This window comes from Camelina sativa, chromosome 3 (assembly GCF_000633955.1).
Source record: "Camelina sativa cultivar DH55 chromosome 3, Cs, whole genome shotgun sequence".
Classification (NCBI taxonomy): Eukaryota; Viridiplantae; Streptophyta; class Magnoliopsida; order Brassicales; family Brassicaceae; genus Camelina; species Camelina sativa.
In genome coordinates, this window is record NC_025687.1 from 10,504,849 (window position 1) to 10,520,496 (window position 15,648).

The 15,648-nt window shown below is 39.8% G+C and overlaps 4 protein-coding genes and 1 pseudogene across 5 annotated transcripts in view; 4 read left to right on the top strand and 1 right to left on the bottom strand.

Annotated features, from left to right (window-relative positions):
- LOC104776406 lies at nt 7–2,455 on the top strand (annotated as a pseudogene).
- LOC104776405 (cytochrome c) lies at nt 2,366–3,344 on the top strand. The gene is made up of 3 exons (XM_010500467.1): nt 2,366–2,575; nt 2,788–2,921; nt 3,038–3,344. Exons 1-3 carry the CDS (start codon nt 2,464–2,466, stop codon nt 3,128–3,130), a joined length of 339 nt encoding a protein of 112 aa, XP_010498769.1. The 5' UTR covers nt 2,366–2,463; the 3' UTR covers nt 3,131–3,344.
- On the bottom strand, nt 3,403–5,897 carry LOC104776407 (TVP38/TMEM64 family membrane protein slr0305). The gene is made up of 7 exons (XM_010500468.2): nt 5,335–5,897; nt 5,124–5,176; nt 4,915–5,007; nt 4,599–4,822; nt 4,330–4,396; nt 3,843–3,953; nt 3,403–3,623 (listed from the first exon to the last, which is right to left on the bottom strand). Exons 1-7 carry the CDS (start codon nt 5,777–5,779, stop codon nt 3,594–3,596), a joined length of 1,023 nt encoding a protein of 340 aa, XP_010498770.1. The 5' UTR covers nt 5,780–5,897; the 3' UTR covers nt 3,403–3,593.
- LOC104776409 (transforming growth factor-beta receptor-associated protein 1-like) lies at nt 6,151–11,972 on the top strand. Its single transcript, XM_010500472.2, has 14 exons — nt 6,151–7,393; nt 7,494–7,769; nt 7,966–8,162; nt 8,272–8,413; nt 8,898–9,173; nt 9,275–9,347; nt 9,779–9,827; nt 9,919–10,204; nt 10,387–10,442; nt 10,608–10,676; nt 10,769–10,880; nt 10,996–11,085; nt 11,267–11,437; nt 11,569–11,972. The coding sequence occupies exons 1-14, from the start codon at nt 6,332–6,334 to the stop codon at nt 11,659–11,661; spliced, it is 2,952 nt and encodes a 983-aa protein (XP_010498774.1). The 5' UTR covers nt 6,151–6,331; the 3' UTR covers nt 11,662–11,972.
- LOC104776408 (SCY1-like protein 2) overlaps nt 12,049–15,648 on the top strand; it is a 6,857-nt gene continuing 3,257 nt past the window's right edge. The window contains exons 1-12 of one of the 2 annotated variants that reach the window (XM_010500471.2): nt 12,049–12,761; nt 12,865–12,969; nt 13,050–13,157; nt 13,248–13,430; nt 13,545–13,671; nt 13,773–13,834; nt 13,929–14,015; nt 14,111–14,197; nt 14,533–14,646; nt 14,989–15,117; nt 15,294–15,356; nt 15,466–15,627. In XM_010500471.2, coding sequence (XP_010498773.1) covers nt 12,270–12,761; nt 12,865–12,969; nt 13,050–13,157; nt 13,248–13,430; nt 13,545–13,671; nt 13,773–13,834; nt 13,929–14,015; nt 14,111–14,197; nt 14,533–14,646; nt 14,989–15,117; nt 15,294–15,356; nt 15,466–15,627 — 1,719 coding nt within the window. In that variant the 5' untranslated portion in view covers nt 12,049–12,269. Of the gene's footprint in view, nt 12,762–12,864; nt 12,970–13,049; nt 13,162–13,247; nt 13,431–13,544; nt 13,672–13,772; nt 13,835–13,928; nt 14,016–14,110; nt 14,198–14,532; nt 14,647–14,988; nt 15,118–15,293; nt 15,357–15,465; nt 15,628–15,648 lie in introns of those variants that run through there. The other variant, XM_019243603.1, reaches the window with a different exon arrangement.

A 15,648-nucleotide genomic window follows, 5' to 3' on the forward strand; every position in this document is an offset into this window, starting at 1 on the left:
GCTTACTGTATATGCCGTCTTCTCCTTCTCGCTCTATACTCATCAGAGGTCTCACTGTATCCCAATTTTTCAAGTTCATTCCTCATTCTTAGAAGCAGCCACCGAGACCCATATCAAAACCCCAGTATGAATCAGTCCCAGCAGCTCTTTTCAAATCATTTAGATATTGCATCGCTCATGGTCAGTTTTATGAAGCTTTCAGAGCTTTCTCTCTGCTTCGTCACCAGTCTGGTTCTCACGAATTCGTTTTCCGTTCAGCGGTTTCCCTTTTATCCACATGTGTGGAGTTTAAGGAGTTCGTTTCAGGGCAGCAAATTCATGGTTATTGTATCTCGTCTGGTCTGGAGTTTGACCCTGTTTTGGTCTTAAAGCTTGTTACTTTCTACTCTGCTTTCAACCTCCTTGACGAAGCTCAGACCATTACTGTGACCTCTGACATTTTCCATCCCTTTCCGTGGAATCTGCTGATCGATTCGTATGTTAGGAACAAACGGTATGAGGAGTCATTTTCTGTTTACAAACGAATGATGAGTAAAGGGGTTCGACCGGATGAGTTTACTTACCCGTCTGTTCTCAAGGCTTGTGGAGCAGTTCTAGATTTTGCATCTGGAAGAGCAGTTCATGGCTCCATTGAGGTGAGCTCTCACAGATGCAGCTTGTATGTCTGCAATGCGTTGATATCTATGTATAAAAGATTTGGTAGAGTAGATATCGCTCGGAGATTGTTTGATATGATGTCTGAAAAGGATGCTGTCTCATGGAATGCAGTAATTAACTGTTATGCTTCTGAAGGAGACTTAGAGGAAGCTCTTGAGCTTTTTGATAGAATGTTACAATCTGGTGTAGGAGCGACTGTTGTAACTTGGAACACATTAGCTGGAGGTTGTTTGCAGATAGGAAATTATGTTGGGGCTTTGAATTGTGTACTTGGGATGAGAAATTACAACTTGGGATTAGACTCTGTAGCTATGATTAATGGTTTGACGGCATGCTCACATTTTGGGGAGTTACGGTTGGGAAAAGTATTTCATTGCCTTGCAATTAGTAGTGGTTTCCATAACATTGACAATGTTCGTAATTCGTTGATCACATTGTACTCAAGATGCGGTGATCTTAGGCACGCCTTTTTAGTGTTTCAGGAGATTGAAGTGAATAGTTTGAGTAGGTGGAATTCTATTATTTCGGGTTATGCACACAACATGAGATCGGAAGAGACCTCTTTCCTGGTGAGGGAGATGTTTTGTTCTGGCATTCAACCAAATTACGTTACGCTTGCAAGCATTCTCCCTTTTTGTGCTCGAGTGGCAAACCTGCAATATGGGAAAGAGATTCACTGCTACATCGTGAGACGCCAAAGCTTCAACGACTGTTTAATCTTGTGGAACTCCCTTTTCCATGTGTATGTCAAATCCGGGGAAGTGATAGCTGCAAAGCGAGTATATGATTCAATGAGAAAGAGGGATAAAGTGACATACACTTCCTTGATAGGTGGATATGGCATGCTTGGTAAAGGAGAAGTCGCATTGTCATTGTTCAAGGAGATGATCAGATCCGGAATGAAACCTGATCATGTAACAATGGTTGCAGTTTTATCAGCTTGTAGCCATTCCAACTTAGTGCGTCAAGGACAAAGCTGGTTTGGGAAGATGCAGACTGTTTTCGGTATACACCCTCGCCTTGAACACTATTCTTGTATGGTTGATCTTTATTGCAGAGCAGGTCACCTGGCTGCAGCCAGAAAGATATTCCTGAAAATACCTTACGAGCCATCTAGTGCCATGTGTGCTACTATACTGAAAGCGTGCCTCATCCACGGGAACACAGACATTGGCGAATGGGCTGCAGATAAGCTACTTCTTGAGATAAAGCCAGAACACTTAGGGCACTACATGTTGCTGGTAGATATGTATGCAGCTACTGGTTCTTGGAACAAACTTGTAACGGTGAAGACTTCCCTGAGTGAAATGGTCGTGCAAAAGGCTCGTGAGTTTGCTTTGATTGAAACAGATTCCGGGTTAGATGAAGTGAATGATAATAAGCCAATGATCGAGTCTACAGTTAATCAGGAGCAAAGTTCAGATGAAGAACGTCTTGTAGAAGTAGGATAAAGATGAATAAGTTTTTTTTACTATTCCCTGCTTCAGGATGATCAAACTGGAGCATCAATTTATTGATTGTACATATATAATCTTATACCAATACGAGCATGTTTCTCAACAAATGCAATTGACGTTTGTGAATCAAGAACTAATATTGGGCCTAATTTTACATGAAATAAATTTGAGCCCAATAAACCCATTAGAGGCCCATTAATATTGGAACTCCTGATAGTTAACAAGAGAGAGGTGTCTGGTGTGCCACCCACAGAAACCCTAAGAAACTTCCAAGCTCCAGAGAAGCTAAAGTTCCGTGTTCATTTTCTCTTGTTGTTCCTGATCCCGTTGCTCAAGCGAAGAAAAAAAAATGGCGTCGTTTGATGAAGCACCACCAGGAAACCCTAAGGCCGGAGAGAAGATCTTCAGGACCAAGTGTGCTCAATGTCACACCGTTGACAAAGGCGCCGGTCACAAACAAGGTTTTTTTTTACACATCGATCTCTTTTGACTCTTTGAGCTTCTCTATTCTATATGCTCGATCTTCGTTTCACATCGATTCGATTAGCGTACTTAGTTTTTAAATCATCATAGATCTGATCATCATATAGCCTTTATGTTGGATCTATGTGATTCACAATAATTTATGTGGCTAGTTTTGCAAATCCTAATTGAAGTTTGGTTATCATAATAGGACCCAATCTAAACGGTTTGTTTGGAAGACAATCTGGTACAACTGCTGGTTACTCTTACTCTGCTGCTAACAAGAACAAAGCTGTGGAATGGGAAGAGAAGACCTTGTATGATTACTTGCTCAACCCCAAGAAGGTATTGATCGTATACTTACTATCATGTCTTTGATTCATTCTGATTTGTTTCATGAGTTGTTGTTGTTGTTGTTGTTAGCATTGAGATTGATGATGGTCATTTTTTCTGATATGCAGTACATACCAGGTACGAAGATGGTGTTCCCTGGGCTTAAGAAGCCTCAAGAGCGTGCTGATCTCATCGCTTACTTGAAGGAATCTACTGCTTAAGTGAGTGGAATGATCATCGATGGTGGGACATGACGAATCAGAGTTGAATCTCACTTGGGAATTTTACTTTGTTATATTCTTTTGACAAATAAAATCACTAAAAACCTTTTTTCCCCGTTTGGTTTCATCAATTACGTTTTTGGTGGGTAATTTGGTTTTCTAATTCCAACCGCCGCACTTGAGTAATTTGATTTTATGAGGCTCTCTATTTATATTCTCCTGTCTAGAAGCATTTTCTCACATATTGCAGTTTAAATGTAAAAAAAAACAAAAAGAAAATTCACATTATATTTATCAACTATGAACAATAGTGGAGCAGTATTAATGTCATTCCTAGATAACATTTTAACTTTTAAGTTCATTGATGATACTCTCTGTTAAGGTTTTACAAATCCTAGAGAGTCAAAACCTTTGTCCAATGTTTGGCTTGTTTCCTCGTCTTAGTTTGCATCTCTCTCTCTCTCTACTCATCGTCGATGTCCTTTATAGCATCCTGCACCACACGACAAGTAATAGAGATCCATCTTTAGGTACAGACACTTCACTGTGAATCTTTTCTAAGTTTTCAATCAAATATGGGATCACTTGACAGGACTTTTGTGAGGTTATGCTAACAAAGGCTAAAACCAAATGGCCTGACATCAGAAGTGGGAAGCGAACATAACGCAGACCAGAGAAAAGGAAAAAAGCAAACAGGTATGAGTTGTTTTACCTTTGCAAGGCGTGTCACATATGTTCCAGCCAATGCAGTAACCAACAGACCCAGCCCCAATGTTAAAAGCTGGCCGTTTCCTCCAGGCAAGCCAACATTTGATTCTTCTCGCTGAAAACAAACATACAGATAGAAGATTACTACTTGATGATTATGTAGCTTGCAAGAATCACAATGCATTCACAGTTCAGACTATCCATCAGACACAATTTCCTCAATTCCAATTAACTTCCTTAAGTTAATGACTAACCATTCCTCGTATTGAGCACTTCTTTATTATTCGATATCAATGTATACTTCTACCATAGACAAGAGCTGATCAACATGACTTATTCTACACCCAACAATGGAAAAGCTCAGTGGATCCTAGTGTTGTACCCTTATGCTTGACTCGAGAAGATAGTGTTTTTGTGCAGTTCCCTTTTTTGTCAAAGTGTCTAGACTTTGGAGGGATACATAGATTAGATTAAGAGACAACAAAACTCACAATGATTGCTCGTCCAAAAGCCCCAGCGCTGACATAAGCCCACGACCCTGGAAGCATACCCAACCAGCTGCAAAAACAGTAGGATCCATGAATGACTATGTCAACTCAGAACTGACCTTATCAAGATGAATTTACTCCTGGTTCAGAGTAAGCAAATGGATATTAATGGAACAAACTGGATTCTTAAGCAACCACAGCACAAGCATCAAGCAAGCTTCTAGAGCGGAGAAGATAGGGAAATAGTATAAAAAGTTTGCAAGAACACAGACCTTCCTAATACATAAGGCACAAACTTCACAGATGTCAACCCGTACAGGTAATTGCCAAGAGAGAAAGGAAGCAAAGGGCTTAGCCGAAGGAGAGTAACAACCCTAAAACCATTTTCACCAATCGCTTTATCAACGGCAAGGAACTTCTTGTTGTCCTCAACCAAATTAAGGATGCGCTCTCGAGCAAAGTATCGAGCAATTAAAAATGCAACACTAGCAGCCATCTAACACAGAGTAAAAACAAAATTAGACACTATGAACATGAGAGAGGTCCCTTGATGACAGTTAAGGAATTTGATTGAGTTGAACAACTTACTGTTCCACTAATAGAAACGATGATGGTGCCAATAAGAGGACCAAAGAGAAGACCAGCCGACATCGTCAATGGGAGAGCCGGAATGGCTAGTATCTAACACAAAGGAAGCAGAAAAAAAAAAGCAAAAGCTTGAAACATGGTCCCAAAAGGTCACAAATGAAGCAAAAACAACAAAAGCACATGAAGAGTATATAAAAGAAAAAACTTGCCTCAAGCCCAGCATACACAGCAATGAACAACGCATATCCAGCAGTACCATAACCTGATTTTGATTCAACAACACAAAACTAAGTCAACTTGTGAAATTGGTCAAAAAAAACTTATCCCAAATAATGCATCATCACTATATATATTGTTCACTAAGTTCAGAATACTACTGGAAGCTAAACATTACAGGAACATAAAAAAATCAAATCGAACCTTCGATGTAAGTAGAGAATTGAGTGAGGAACGTATTGATCTGATCTCTATACACATAACCAACGCCGGCGAATCCACCAACAGTACCAATCAACAAAACTCCGGCCAAGATAGTACCCTTAATAGCAGCATCCCCATCCGATCCGCCACCGTCATCGCTCTCAGCCGCGGAGGACTTATCATCATCATCATCTTCATCGCTGGATTTGGGATTGAAGAACCACCGAAGACTCTGAGGAGGCGGGGCGGTAGAAGGGAGAGAGTTTTGCTTCTTCTTCTTGGTTTGTTTTAAGGAAGAACATGGCTTGAGGAAATGGAATCGTCTGTAGAGTCTAAAGGAAGAAGAAGAAGAAGAAGAAGAAGGAGGAGAGAAGAAGCGGAAGTTGCTGCAGGTGAAAGGAAGAGAAGAGGATCTGAGACTCAGACCCAGAGTAAGGCTGCGCATTTTAAAGCAGCAGCTTTAATGGAGATGATGATGATGACGATGAAGAAGACGAAGATTGGATTGAAGCCAGTGTTGTGCCATAAAAAAAAATTCAGAGTTTCTTACAGTTTTGGGCTTTTTTTGGATTGGCGCGGCTTTGTTCTTGCGTTATTTTGGATGGGCTTCTGGCGATCTAGAGTCCCACGTGTCTCTCTTCTTTGGATCACGAATTTATTTAAGTCTATTCCAGAAAATTAATAATTTATCGAATATTAGCATCGACATTTTTGAAACAAACAAATTCAGATGTTCAAAAAAAAAAGAAAAAAAGATTGAACATAAAACGACAAGAAGAGATTAGTAAACGACGTCGTTTTCGGTTTGATGATAACAAAGGGAAAGCTGTGTAATGTTTTAAGTCAAAATGGGAACTCAAACGTGTCTTGACTCTGTTTGTCTTTGGCTTCTCCGGTAGGCCGGCGTGACTCTGATCGCCGGAGTTTCTCAATCGCCGTTTCTCTTTCTTCTCAAATCCGGTCACTACCATTGTACTTCGTATACCTGGTTCAGTTCATGGCTAAATGTCGGTCCGTTGTGGAGCTTACTGCTCGTTTTGATCTCGGCGGTGATGATAAGATCCGAGCTTTATCTCTCTCTCCTATCTCCGATTCTCAAACCCTAGTGTACCTAGGAACCTCCTCCGGATCTCTTATTCTCCTCTCTCTCGATACTACGACTAATATTGTCACGCGTCTCGCAAGTGTACCGCTGAGCGCTTCTCCTGTCGAGTCTGTTTTTGTGCTTGGAGAGGAAAGAGGGAAAATTGTAGCACTTTGCAATGGGTACTTGTTCTTGGTGGATTCGCTTCTATCTCAACAAGCTAAGAGATTGGGTGGTTTATTGAAAGGGATCAATGTGGTTGCTAAGAGAGTGAGAGGACGTGACTCTTCTAGTACTGACTTGTTGCCTTCTGAGGTTTCGAGTGATTCTAGCTCGAGTAAGAAGTTTCTTCAGTTGCTTGGCGCTGGGAATCGTGTGAATGATGTTAAAGGTAAGGACTTTGGACATGAGCGAGTCCACCAAGGTGATTATGTTTTCGCTGTTGCTATTGGTGAGAGAATGTTGCTGATTGAACTTCAGTGTGATGAGAAAGAAGAGTTGAGTGGTTCCTTTGTTGTTTTGAAAGAGATTCTTGGGATTGGTGGGATTAAAACTTTGGTTTGGCTTGATGATTATGTTATTGCGGGGACTGTTAAAGGTTATAGCTTGATCTCGTGTGTTACTGGTCAAAGTGGGGTGATTTTCACGTTGCCTGATGTGTCTGGTCCCCCGCTGCTTAAATTGTTATGTAAAGAGTGGAAGGTATTGTTGTTGGTGGACAATGTTGGAGTTGTTGTTGACACTAATGGTCAGCCTATTGGAGGGAGCCTTGTGTTCCGAAGGAGGCCTGATTCTGTTGGAGAGTTGTCTTTCTATTTGGTGACTGTTGGAGATGGGAAAATGGAAATACATCAGAAGAAGTCGGGTGCTTGTGTTCAATCAGTTAGTTTTGGTACTGAAGGATGCGGGCCTTCACTTTTTGCCGCAGATGAGGCAGGAGATGGAAACCTTTTGGCTGTCACTTCCTTGTCAAAGGTGTTTATCCTAATCATTAGCTATCTTCATTTCTAGTGAGTCTATCTTATTGATGAAATTTCATGATTTTTTTGTTGACTCTTTTCATTGTCTGTTTCAGCTTCTTTTTTATCGGAGAGTGCCTTATGAAGAACAGATTAAAGACCTATTGAGGAAAAAGAGATACAGAGAAGCCATCTCCTTGGTGGAAGAGCTTGACTCACAGGGGGAAATTTCAAAAGACATGCTTTCCTTTCTTCATGCTCAAATAGGGTATCTACTGCTTTTCGATTTGCGCTTTGAGGAAGCTGTGAATCAATTTCTGAAGTCTGAAAAAATGGAACCTTCTGAAGTGTTTCCTTTTATCATGCGGGATCCTAATCGCTGGTCTTTGGTGGTATATATTTTTCCCTGGCAACTGGTTTATAGTAAATTACTCTTAAGTTGTCTCTAAAAATTGACTGCTTAATCACCACAGTTCTCTACTTTCGTCACTGAAGGCATTGTCTGAATTGTAGCCAACCAGATAGTTATGATATCTCAAGCCTTGTCCAGCTCCAATCTGCTTCACTAAGATATTTACGTGCTTTCAGGTTCCAAGAAACAGATACTGGGGACTGCATCCTCCCCCTGCTCCTTTCGAAGATGTTGTAGATAATGGGCTGATGGCCATCCAGAGAGCCAATTTTTTAAGAAAAGCAGGAATGGACACTCCGGTTGACGAAGAGTTTTTCTCAAATCCCCCTAGTAGAGCTGATTTATTGGATTTAGCAATTAAAAACATTACCAGGTGATACAATTACTCTTTTATGTATCTTGTTTTCCTCTACAGCTTTTGTAGTATATCCCTGTTCTCTAAAGTGTGAATTGGAATATAATGATGTTACCTGTTGCGAAAGGTACCTCGAGATATCACGTGAGAAGGACTTAACTCATTCTGTAAGGGAAGGAATAGACACGCTTCTAATGCTTCTTTACAGAGCATTAAACCGTGTTGAAGATATGGAGAATCTTGCATCTTCCGATAATAACTGTGTTGTGGTATGCGTTTTCTGTGAATATAATTTACGCATGTACATATTTGCATAGCATCAACTAGAAAGGTGGCACCACAAACAAATTACTGAAAGATGTAAGATACCTGTAATTCGGAAATCTATTCTTTGACAGAACTATTTGGTTGAAAAGGAGAAGAAGACTTTCAGTGCCTAGTAGACTAGGTGCGTTTTTGTATGCATTGTACTTGGACCATAGTACCAGTTTTTTAGTCAGTTAGCTGAGTCTCAGTTTACTAAACCACTGTATTCGAACGCTAGATCAATGGTATTTTAAGATGCTGACTTCCCCCCTAAATTATGCTGTTAACTGGATAATTTTAACTGTAGTACTCTAGGATTCATGTGGGTGTTCGAAGAGGAAATTGCAAATTTCTGAATCCTTAGAAATACAATGCATAGAAAAACAAAGAGCTTGTTATCAGAATGTTGCTTGAGGGAGGACTTTACAACTTCTGTGGACAATGCAGGAGGAGTTGGAGAGTCTTCTAACTGAATCTGGACACTTACGGGCACTTGCATTCCTCTATGCAAGTAAGGGGATGAGTGCAAAGGCTCTTGCTATTTGGCGTCTCTTTACGAAGAATTATTCATCTGGTCTATGGCAAGACTCAGATGACTTGGTGCCCTATTTACACGACAATGAGCTCATTCGGTTATCTGGTAAAGAGGCTGCTGCGGCAGAAGCAGCCAGAATTCTTGAGGAACCCTGTGATCCAGAACTGGCATTGCAGCATCTTAGTTGGGTATGACATATATATGATATAACTCCAAGTTGTTGTGAATTTTTACAACAAAGATTTGTATCTTGTGAGCATAATTGATGATTGTGGATGTATCATTTTAGATTTCAGATATAAACCCATTGTTTGCTATCCAAGTCTTGACGTCAGATAAAAGGACAGAAGAGCTTTCACCAGGTGGGAATCAGGGTTAACAGAACATTTGTGTTTGATTGTGAGTCAGATTTTGATCTCTATTCGTTCTTTTAGAAACCTTTGCCAACTGTTTCTTAGGTTTCGAATTGTGATCTATCCTGGACTCGTATTAATGAATAATGGCTTAGCTGGATTCTGAGATGATTAATTTCATGCAAGGAGTCTAAGGCTTCTTTAGGTTCAGGATAATAATTTTGTCCGTGCATATATTCTCATGTATGTAGTGTGCTGTTCATCAGTAAAGTTAATATTAGGGTTAGAATAGGCATCTGGTCCATTAACTTACAAAGTTTTTTTTTTTTTTTCTTGACTTCGGATTATTGAGTGTCTTGGTATATGACATTATATGTATAATGGATTAAATACTAAATTTTGATAGATGTGAGGGTATGTGTTTCTTAATCTTATTGCAGAGCAAGTGATCCAAGCTATTGATCCCAAAAAGGTTGAAATCATACAGAGGTATAGTTACTGAACGCATACTAGTAAGTAGTAACTAGTAAGAGGAAGGTCCACCAAAGTGTTTTTCTTACTGACTTTATATACTGGCCAGGTACTTCCAATGGTTGATTGAGGAAAGAGACTACACTGACCCGCAGCTGCATACATCGTATGCTCTCTCACTTGCCAAATCAGCCCTTGAGTATGTTGAAGTTCAAAACGGTATCCAACAATCTGATGGTGGAGACAGAGAGGCACATGATTGTAATGTTGGAAATATTTCTTTGTTTGAAAGTGATGTACGAGAAAGATTGCAGACTTTCTTGCAGTCTTCAGATCTATATGATCCTGAAGAAATCTTGGAATTGGTAGAAGGATCAGAACTGTGGTTGGAAAAGGTTTGTCTGTCAAATCTGTTTCATTCGGTTTTGAATGGTTCTATAAAAGTGTCGTTTAGGTGTGTATCCTAGGATGCTTCATGGTTCTGATGGTGCACTGATGATTATTCAATGAATTCTCTACTGTCAAAATTATGTGTTGGTTTACCGATTTGACGTGTCAATTTTTTTGTTGTTGATAGGCAATCCTATACCGAAGGATAGGGCAGGAGACACTGGTCCTCCAAATTCTTGCTTTGTAAGTTCACTTTAATAGTCCAAGAAGTAATAAAGAACAAAATTGAATTGTCTATCTGATTGTTGTGGAAACCAAATATTTTGAGGGCTTATGAAGTAAGCAAATAAAGTTTATTGTGAATTTGAATGGGTGGTTACTGATAAGATTTTCTGTGGTGGGTGCCAGGAAGCTTGAGGATTGTGCAGCTGCAGAGCAATATTGTGTAGAGATTGGAAGACCAGATGCATTCATGCAGTAGGTTCTTTTCCTTCATTTGATCGCTGTATTGTGAATATCATCCCACGATTTGCTCTTCTCCTTGTTAAATCCCTAAAGTTTTATCTTAGGTTACTTGATATGTACCTGGATCCTCAAAATGGTAAAGAGCCTATGTTTAAGGCTGCTGTTCGCCTCCTCCACAACCACGGGGAATCACTTGATCCTTTGCAAGTTTTGGAAGTAAGTAATCCCAGTCCTCCATATGTCAAAAGGACGTTGTTGATATTGCCTCATATCCTATAGCTTTTTCATGTGGTTGTTTGATGATAAAGCTGATATCTTCTTTCATTTCCAGAAATTGTCTCCTGATATGCCCTTAAAACTGGCATCAGATACAATTTTAAGAATGCTGAGGGCTCGGGTTCATCATCATCGTCAAGGCCAGGTATATATTCACAATCCCTACAAATTCATTTATTCTATATTTGCTACTGTTGTCAAAGATGTTATAATAATATTGATAAACTAATCAGAATTTGTTACCGAGTTTCAAGTTCCTGCGATCTGTATATGTGGTGTGGGTGTAGCATTATTTGTCTGAATGATGTTTAAGTCAATTGTTACAGATCGTACACAATATCTCTCGTGCATTGGATGTAGACTCAAGGTTAGCAAGATTAGAAGAAAGATCACGTCACATGCAGATAAATGATGAGAGCCTCTGTGATTCCTGCTATGCCCGCTTGGGAACTAAGCTATTTGCTATGTACCCTGATGATACCATTGTCTGTTACAAGGTTAGTTAGTAGTCCTACTGACGATAGCTTTACTTTTTCAAAATAATTTTGTTTTCATCTATATCTGAATTCACACGGGGTTTACTAATCTTTCTCTGTACTTCTGCTGTCTTCTTTCTTCTTCTTCCCAGTGTTACCGACGCTTGGGTGAATCAAAGTCAGTAACGGGCCGTGACTTCAAGCGAGACGCTCTGATAAAACCCGGTTGGTTAGTAAACCGGTAGCAGAAGACGCCGGTCCCTCTTGTTTCCGCAACGATCACTTTTTTTCCACCTGACCTCTAACCTCTCACAAACACAGAGCCTGTACAGAACACAAACAGCAGCTCACTCAGTTCCGCTAGCTTAAAAGTTGTGGTTGTGGTGCTACTGCGAGCTTGATACAAGATAATGAAGAACACAAGTATCTGCATTCGATTGCCACAGCTTCATGAAGCTCATCTCTCGACTCGAATCAACAACATTTCAAAGATTCTTCATGTTCAAATAGGCTTTTTTTGCCCATTGTGACAGTAATATATGAATTTATCCTTTTATGTTTGAAGAAGGACCATTTTGGCTTATAATAAACGTAAATTAATAAATAATTAAAAAAAAAAAAAAAAAAGGATACGAAGAAAAATCAAAAAGACAAGTCTAGCGAAAGAGAGAGGGTCAGGGGGGAAGAAGACGATCGTCCAATTCAGGTTTCTGCTTTCATCTTCTTCCATCAGAGCAACCATACTCTTCCGGGATTTTAGTTTTCGCTTTTGCTTTATATACGTCTGAATCGTTTCATCGCCGATCACCGGTTGAAGCGACGACAGTTTAAAATTCGGGGGAAGAAAAAAAAAATGTCGATAAATATGAGAACGCTGACGCAAGCACTGGCTAAAACGGCTGCGGTGATTGAGAAGAGGGTTCAAACCACAGTACAGGAGGTTACAGGTCCAAAGCCTCTTCAAGACTACGAGCTTCTCAATCAGATCGGTTCCGGTGGTCCTGGCTTCGCCTGGAAGCTTTACTCAGCCAAGGCACGTGACTCCACGCGTCCTCAGCAGTATCCAACCGTTTGCGTCTGGGTGCTTGATAAGCGCGCCTTGTCTGAGGCTCGTTCTAGGGCGGGATTATCTAAAGCTGCCGAAGACGCGTTTCTCGATTTGATTCGTGCTGATGCTGGGAAGCTCGTGCGGCTTAGACATCCCGGTGTTGTTCATGTGGTTCAGGCGATTGATGAGAATAAGAATGCTATGGCTATGGTTACGGAGCCGCTCTTCGCCTCTGTGGCTAATGCGCTCGGGAATGTGGAAAATGTGGATAACGTTCCGAAAGATCTTAAGTCCATGGTGCGTTAATTCATGTGATGATTGAACTTCGAATTTGAGCAATTGAGTGAAAACAAAAATGGAGGATACTTTACTATAATATCTTATAATTTGTTTGTTGCAGGAGATGAGCTTGTTGGAGGTGAAGCATGGTCTCCTTCAAATTGCTGAGACATTGAACTTTCTCCATAATAACGCCCATCTCATTCATCGTGCTGTATCTCCCGAGGTTGCTTTTTCATAATTTATACTCTATACGTTCTTTGAAGCTGTTGTGCTTTATCTTTGGATCTTTAATTTTCATCGCAGAATGTTTTTATTACCTCGGCTGGTTCCTGGAAGCTTGCCGGATTTGGCTTTGCTATTTCAGAAGCACAGGATGGGAATTTGGATAACATGCAATCGTTTCACTACTCTGTGGGTACTTAAAAACTCATGATTTTCGATTTTACTCTGGCATCTAGATGAATTTCCTATGCATGATATGATATGAATGGATCTGTGCAGGAATATGATGTTGAAGACTCAATCTTGCCACTCCAACCATCTTTAAATTATACCGCACCTGAATTGGTGCGGAGCGAAACTCCATCAGCTGGAGTTTTTTCAGATATTTTTAGTTTCGGATGCCTTGCCTATCATTTAGTGGCACGGAAACCATTGTTTGATTGCCATAACAATGTCAAGATGGTAATGCTAAAACCCCAAGCTTGTTAGTTTCTATTTTCATATTATTCGCTATAAAGTAGTATAATATCTGTCGTTTTCATCGCTGATGATGGTTACCTTGCAAATTTCTTGCAGTACATGAACACGTTGAACTATTTAACAAATGAAACTTTCTCATCTATACCCTCAGACTTGGCATCTGATTTGCAACGGATGCTGTCAATGAACGAGTCCTTTAGACCAACAGCATTAGATTTCACTGGTAGGAATACCTATTGTTCATAGGGGTTTCATTGTTTCTTGTGATAAAATTTACCTCATTGTTTGTGCGCTTACATCTTGGACTTGAACTTTCACCTGCAGGATCCAATTTTTTCCGGAGTGATACTACGTTACGTGCCCTCCGTTTTCTTGATCATATGCTTGTATGTGCATAAACTTACCGTTATCGTTTAAGACAGACATCATTTAGATAGTGGGAAATATATAAACCTTCGGGGCATTTTTAATCTATTGCAGGAAAGAGACAACATGCAGAAGTCTGAGTTCTTAAAAGCATTATCAGATATGTGGAAAGATTTTGATTCACGTGTATTGCGGTATAAGGTAGTCACGTTCTGGCTTCTTTCCTGTATTTTGTTACATTAAAGAAAACAATCAGTTGCTCAAGTGATTTGCTTAATAACAACTAATCATACCAGGTGCTTCCGCCTCTATGTGCTGAACTTAGGAATTTGGTTATGCAGCCTGTGATTCTTCCCATGGTTCTAACAATAGCAGAGTCTCAGGTACTATTTCTGATCTTGGGTATTTACATTTAGTCAATCAGACCCATATGTTTCTTTCCTAGTATTTTGTTTGAGATTTACAGATACCAGCAGTTTCTAGATAAAATTTGTTTTTCTTGTGTCCTATGGCCTGTCACACGCACATATATTTTCGACCTGCTCTTTTCAGTTTTCAGTTGTACAAATGGTGATTGCACAAATAGATACCGGGTATTTATCAACCTGTCATTTGCGAAAACTTGAAAGTTGCTTCGCATTGACCTTTGACAAGGATTTCTTTTGAATCTTTACTCAAGTTTTAATGAATGCTTGAAACCTTAAATTATAATTTGCAGGATAAGAATGACTTTGAGTTGACAACGCTCCCAGCCCTTGTTCCTGTTTTGAGTACTGCTACGGGTGACACCTTACTGTTGCTTGTAAAGCGTGCAGAGCTTATAGTTAACAAGGTAAGTATCCAACCAATATGTATGCATCACTGGAATTATGTATTCGATCCCTGCATGTGTCTGCTAAGTTCTACTGATTTGACACAATGGAAAAGTGTAAAGTGATTAATGTATAAATATAGTTACCTATGACATATCTAGTGTCATTACTTTAAACTTAAAAACCGATACATGACCTTCAATTTCATAAAGCTGCATATTTCTCTCTCACGTGACTTCTATTCCTCTCTGCTATTTGTTTCTCTACTCCAATTCTAAAATATGCTTAAAATGGAATCACTTCTTCTTATTCTTTTATTGTCTTACGCCCTCAGATCTCTTACTAGTCTATTTTATTTGCAGACTAATGCAGAGCATCTTGTATCACATGTCCTCCCTTTGCTTCTCCGAGCATACAACGACAACGATGTCCGAATACAGGAGGAAGTTCTGAAAAGATCTACGTCTGTTGCTAAACAACTCGATGGTCAGGTGATGCTTGATGCTTTGTATTTTATATTTATTGAATGAATTCTTATCTGAATGACGATTTAAGCTTCAGGGTTGATTTGTGGATTACACAAGCTTAGTGTCACATGCATTTTAATTTTGGTTCTGCAGTGGGCGAGTTTGTTTGGTTCTTACTTTTTTCCAACTTGTTTTTGCAGGTTGTAAGGCAAGCGATTTTGCCGCGTGTTCATGGCTTGGCTCTCAAAACCACAGTTGCTGCCGTATGTTGTTAGCCTTGATTTCAATTATTCCGCTTTTTTAACATTGACAGATGAAATGAAGAGCTCGATCTTCTAAATAAAATTTTGATAGAACGTACATGTGGTGCAGGTTAGAGTAAATGCTTTGCTTTGCTTAGCAGAGCTAGTTCAAACGCTTGATAAACTCGCTGTTACTGAAATACTGCAAACAATTCAACGATGCACTGCGGTTGATCGTTCTGCACCTACCCTTATGTGTACTCTTGCAGTTGCAAATGCAATTCTCAAGCAGGTAGGCAGAAAGTACAGCTTC

Coding starts and splice junctions, on each gene's coding strand:
- LOC104776405 (XM_010500467.1), top strand. CDS start 2,464: ATGGCGTCGTTTGATGAAGCACCACCAGGAAACCCTAAGGCCGGAGAG. Junction 2,576..2,787: donor AGGCGCCGGTCACAAACAAG/GTTTTTTTTTAC, acceptor TTATCATAATAG/GACCCAATCTAAACGGTTTG. Junction 2,922..3,037: donor ACTTGCTCAACCCCAAGAAG/GTATTGATCGTA, acceptor TCTGATATGCAG/TACATACCAGGTACGAAGAT.
- LOC104776407 (XM_010500468.2), bottom strand. CDS start 5,779: ATGCGCAGCCTTACTCTGGGTCTGAGTCTCAGATCCTCTTCTCTTCCT. Junction 5,008..5,123: donor CTGTGTATGCTGGGCTTGAG/GCAAGTTTTTTC, acceptor CCTTTGTGTTAG/ATACTAGCCATTCCGGCTCT. Junction 4,397..4,598: donor GTGCCTTATGTATTAGGAAG/GTCTGTGTTCTT, acceptor CTGTTTTTGCAG/CTGGTTGGGTATGCTTCCAG.
- LOC104776409 (XM_010500472.2), top strand. CDS start 6,332: ATGGCTAAATGTCGGTCCGTTGTGGAGCTTACTGCTCGTTTTGATCTC. Junction 10,205..10,386: donor CAGAACTGTGGTTGGAAAAG/GTTTGTCTGTCA, acceptor TGTTGTTGATAG/GCAATCCTATACCGAAGGAT. Junction 10,677..10,768: donor AGACCAGATGCATTCATGCA/GTAGGTTCTTTT, acceptor GTTTTATCTTAG/GTTACTTGATATGTACCTGG.